The sequence below is a fragment of the Penaeus japonicus genome, unplaced genomic scaffold (assembly GCF_977035675.1).
Source record: "Penaeus japonicus unplaced genomic scaffold, GWHDUDI00000001_assembly GWHDUDI00000025, whole genome shotgun sequence".
Taxonomy (NCBI): Eukaryota; Metazoa; Arthropoda; class Malacostraca; order Decapoda; family Penaeidae; genus Penaeus; species Penaeus japonicus.
In genome coordinates this window covers 20174449-20179856 of record NW_028234427.1, presented here as the reverse complement: position 1 = coordinate 20179856, position 5408 = coordinate 20174449, and the positions used below count along the sequence as shown (strand labels likewise).

At 39.6% G+C, this 5408-nt stretch overlaps 1 protein-coding gene across 1 annotated transcript; it reads right to left on the bottom strand.

Moving 5' to 3' along the window:
- Positions 1–242: 242 nt before the first annotated feature.
- Positions 243–465, bottom strand: LOC147468934 (uncharacterized; the record flags this gene model as incomplete). Its single annotated transcript, XM_086551803.1, is given in 1 exon segment — positions 243–465. A coding segment is annotated over 1 exon segment (212 nt), but the record flags the coding sequence as incomplete, so codon positions are not given.
- Positions 466–5408: the final 4943 nt, after the last annotated feature.

Here is a 5408-nt window from a genome sequence, read left to right as displayed (position 1 = left end):
CCATCTGTTCATTCATGAACACCTTGATGTGGCCGTCTTTAGGAAGCTGCCCGGGCATCATTCCCATGCAGATGCAGACCTCCTGAAAGGATGATAGGACTGGTAAACCATGGCGGGCACAGAACTTGGTCAGAACGTGGAGTTCCTCTGGGGATGGGTTTCTCAACTCACTCGACTTGAGGGATAGCTGTTTTAGATGAGTTAAGAAAAGTTGTAACTTTTGGTATTTTGGCTTGCCACTTTCATTCGGCTGTTAAAGCTGTTTTTTAGTCTGTTGGTTTGGCTTTGTCTTATCTGGATTATTCTCCTTATCTTTGAGAAGGTCTTTCTCCAGGTTGAGAATTGTCTTCAGCGTCTGAAACCCTGTCTCACCCTTGACTTTGCGATTGTTTTTAGGCGCTTTGACCACCTGTTTCTTATCGACAGCCAAAAGCACTTCATCTAATGTCGGAAAGTTTCTTTCGCGGGTTCGGGCCGCGTCGGCGCGGCGTTCGCCGTTGTCCTTTGAATGGTACTTTTTTGCATAACATCAACATCTCCTCGAAGAAGCAGTTAGTGGTTGGAGAGCTGTCGAGTGTATTAAATCCCATTTGAAGATTCTTGAAGAGACTGGTGTCTTTTGGTTCCCAGTCTTCCTGAGGTCTTTTTTTTCCGCCACATTCTTTCTCCCATCTCATCCTTATCTATCTGTCACTACTTTTCTTACCAATCATATCTTTATCTTCAATTTTCCCCCTAGAAACTGTCCATGGGGAGCGCCATCTTCTCGGCCTTGGGTGGTTCTTTGGCCCCGCTGTGGTTAAGGTCTCACTTGTCTCACGTGTCTTCTTTGGAGGCAACCCCACTTTGCTAGGAGCCGTCTTAATGCGACAGCCTGGATACATTTGGTTATCCTGCATCCTGCTAACCCCTCTTATGAATTTTTCCAAAGAGCAAAAAACCTTCTTTGTGAAGGGGACATTTCTTCTGAGTAACCCCATACCTTATCTGGTCATATTTGTTATGGACCAACAATACCTTAATTTAATTTTTACTTTCCTTTTTTTCCTTTATTTTCCCTTTTTATAATTTTATTTTTTTTCTTTTTTTTTCCCTGGAACTGTAAATGTGCCATTATCTACAGGCTCAGGGACAGGCTCTTGTTTGCCCAAGGCCGTCTCCATCTTCGTCTTAGCCGCATCTTCTTGGGCAGATTTACCTGGGATGTTCTGAACAAGCCCAGGTTTTCTTGGCGCCGTCCTATTGCGAGTGACGAGGTCTATTTGGTGAGTCTCCTCTCTCTTGAGGGCGACCTGCTCTTTGCCTGCAGCCGTTCTCTCGTGGTTGTTTACAGGACCACCTTTGGAAGGAACTTTTTCTCTCTGAGTCAACCCATATTTGCCTGGAACTGTCCAGCCTTCGCTTGTGCCTGGAGCCTTTCTCTTGTGGTCTTCAAGAGTACCTTTGCAAGGTACTCTTTACTTCTGAGTCAACTCACCACTGCCTGGAGCTACCCAGGGATTATATTTCGGAACTGCTTTCGTTCCCATCTGTTTTGTATTACCCCAATTTTCATAGTCATATTTGCTCTGTCCAAACCTGATTTTCCCTGGAACTGTAAATTTGCCATAATTTACAGTCTCAGGGACAGGCTCTTGTTTGCCCAAGGCCGTCTCCATCTTCGTCTTCGTCTCCATCGCCTTCCTATTGTGAGTGACGTGGTCTATTTGTCGATTCTTCTCCCTCTTGAGGGCGATCTGCTCTTTGTCTGAAGTCATCTTCATCTTCTTAAACTTCATCTCATCCAAGTTTTCATGAGCACGTTTGTCTTGAAACTTCTCTTCCGGACCGAACTGGTCATTCCTGGTAGTGTTCTTCGGAGGCTATTAACTGTGGCGGACGTTAAACACGACAGAAAGCATCTCGGGACAGATACCCACAAGCCGCTTTATTCCATGTTTTGCGGTATAGCTCACCATGTTCTTGGCTGCCAGAAGGAAGGTGCGGAATTTTCTTAAGTTCTTGGCTTACTTCACCATAACGCCTTTCTCTTTGCCCAAGAAGATCGCGTGCTCTCCGTCAATCGTGACAACAGTGGGATTATATCCCAAGATGTTATTTAAGTCTCCTTGTAATAGGACTGGGAACTTTTGTTCCTTACAACAGTGAACCAAGACAGAGGTTTCCTTGTGTGTCAGATTCCTCTGCTCAGTCGAATCAAGAAGATGCATCATTTTCGAGAAAAAGTCTCGGTGAAACACTGCCTTCTTCTGCGGCTGCTGCTGCATCTCTCCTTCAAAAGTCTCGGTGAAAACACTGCCTTCCATTTCTTTCCTTCTCCCTGGTTCACTCACACTGCCTTCTTCTGCGGCTGCATCTCCTCCCTCTTTTAGTGAAACCCACATTTAATTTTAAAAAACGAGTACTTTTAAAAAAAAGAATGGCCGAACTTTGTTTTTAAAAAAATTAAAAATAGGCGGGGTTGAAACTGTGTTTTTCCACAAATATTACATGGGCGGTGTTATTAATGTTATGTGTGATGGGTGTGCGCGTGTGCGTGGCGTTGGGTTGGGTGTGGCGTGTGAATATGTGGAGGTGGTGGCGTATGAATGTGTGGATTGTGTGTGTTGCGCGTGTATTGTATATGTGGATGGGGTTGATGGGTTGCGTGTGTATATAGTAGATGGGTGCGTGTGTACATGTGGATGGGTGTGCGTGTGAATATGTGGATGGGTGTGCGTGTGTATATGTGGATGGATGTGCGTGTGTATGTGTGGATTGGTGTGCGTGTGTATATGTGGATGGGTGTGCGTGTGAGTATGTGGATGGGTGTGCGTGTGTATATGTGGATGGGTGTGCGTGTGTATATGTGGATGGGTGTGCGTGTGAATATGTGGATGGGTGTGCGTGTGTATATGTGGATGGGTGTGCGTGTGTATATGTGGATGGGTGTGCGTGTGGATGGGTGTCCGTGTGTATATGTGGATGGGTGTGCGTGTGTATAAGTGGATGGGTGTGCGTGTGGATGGGTGTTCGTGTGTATATGTGGATGGGTGTGCGTGTGAATATGTGGATGTGTGGATGGGTGTGCGTGTGTATATGTGGATAGGTGTGCGTGTGTATATGTGGATGGGTGTGCGTGTGTATATGTGGATGGGTGTGCGTGTGTATATGTGGATGGGTGTGCGTGTGTATGTGTGGATGGGTGTGCGTGTGTATATGTGGATGGGTGTGCGTGTGTATATGTGGATGGGTGTGCGTGTGTATATGTGGATGGGTGTGCGTGTGTATATGTGGATGGGTGTGCGTGTGTATGTGTGGATGGGTGTGCGTGTGTATATGTGGATGGGAGGTCTGGAATATGTGGATTTGGGTTGTGCGTGTGTATATGTGGATGGGTGTGCGTGTGTATATGTGGATGGGTGTGCGTGTGTATATGTGGATGGGTGTGCGTGTGTATATGTGGATGGGTGTGCGTGTGTATGTGTGGATGGGTGTGCGTGTGTATATGTGGATGGGTGTGCGTGTGTATATGTGGATGGGTGTGCGTGTGTATATGTGGATGGGTGTGCGTGTGAATATGTGGATGGGTGTGCGTGTGTATATGTGGATGGGTGTGCGTGTGTATGTGTGGATGGGTGTCCGTGTGTATATGTGGATTGGTGTGCGTGTGTATGTGTGGATACATAAATACATATATATATATAATATATAGATATATATATTTATATATATATATATATGTATATTTTTATATATATATATATATATATGATATATATTGTTTAATATATGATATTATGTATAGTATATCTAAATATAAATAATATATATACATACATAAATATATATATAATATAAAAATATAGATAAGATATATATATATACTATATATATATATTGATATATATGTATATATATATATAAAAAGATATAATAATATATATATATAAATATATATATATATATATTAAATAACTATATATATAAATATATATATAATCAATATGAATATATATGTATTATGATATATAAAAATATAGGGTAATAATAAAAATAATATAATATATATAAATAATATATATATTACTATAAATATAAATATATATAAATAAATCTATATATATATGTGTGTGAGAGTGATATAGTGTGAGTGTGGCCCTACATGTGAGGGTGTGTTTTGTTCAGTGTGTGTATCTGTTTAAGTGAATTTGTGTGTCCTGTGTGTCCAGGTGTGTGCGTGATTACGTGTGTGTGTGTGTGTGAGTCTGTGTGGTGTGCGTGAGTACGTTGTGTGGGTGTTGTGTGTGTGTGTGTAGTGTGTGTGTGTATGCAACGTGTTGTGTGAGTGGTGTATAGTGTGAATAAATATAAATAAGATAATATTTTTCATTATAGAAATATATACTATATAAAAATAATACATTATTATATATATATATATATATTATATATAAATATCAATATGATTATATAAATATATATAGATATATATAAAGTATATATAATATATCTACCCACACCCAAAAGTGTAAATATATATATATATCAAATATATATATAGTATATATATATATAATATATATATTATAAAATATATATATGTTTTTGATAAATATCTCAATATAAATATATATCTATGGACCTATATATATAATAATGCCTATGGTGTATGTATGTGTATGTGTGTGTGTGTGTCTGTGTAAGTGTGTAAGTGTGTGTGTATGTGTACGCGCGCGCGTGTGTGTGTGTGTGTGTATGTATGCGTGTGTGTGTATGTATGTATGTGTGTGTGTATGTATGTGTATGTGTGTGTGCGTGTACATGTGCGTGTGTATGTCTGTGTGTGTGTGTGTTTGTGTCTGCGCGCGTGTTGTGTGTGTGGTGTGTGTATGTCATGTGTTGGTTTGTGTTGCATGCGCCGCGCGTGTTGTGGGTGTGCGTGTGTCTATGTTTTTCTATATATTTTAACATATAATGTGTATATATGTGATAAATATAGTATATCTAAGTATATATACATATATATGTATTAATACATCATATGTATATATATATAACTATATAAATATAAATATATAATATATATATAATAAATATATATATAAATAAATATTAAATGTCCGTATGTATGTGTGTGTGTGTGTGTTTGTGTGCGTATGTGTATGTGTATGTGTGTGTGTGTTTCTGTGTGTGTGTGCATGTGTATGTGTGTATGTGTGTTCATATGTGCGTATGTGTATGTATCTAAATATTAACGTATATACAGAATTAGTCTATACATATATATGTATGCATCTATGTGCATCTATATCTATATCTATATGTGATCCGTGTATCGATTTGTGTATCTTTATCTATAAAAATACCTCTCTCTCTCTCTCTCTCCTTCTTCCCTCTACCCACCCTCTCTTCGCTCCTCACCTCCG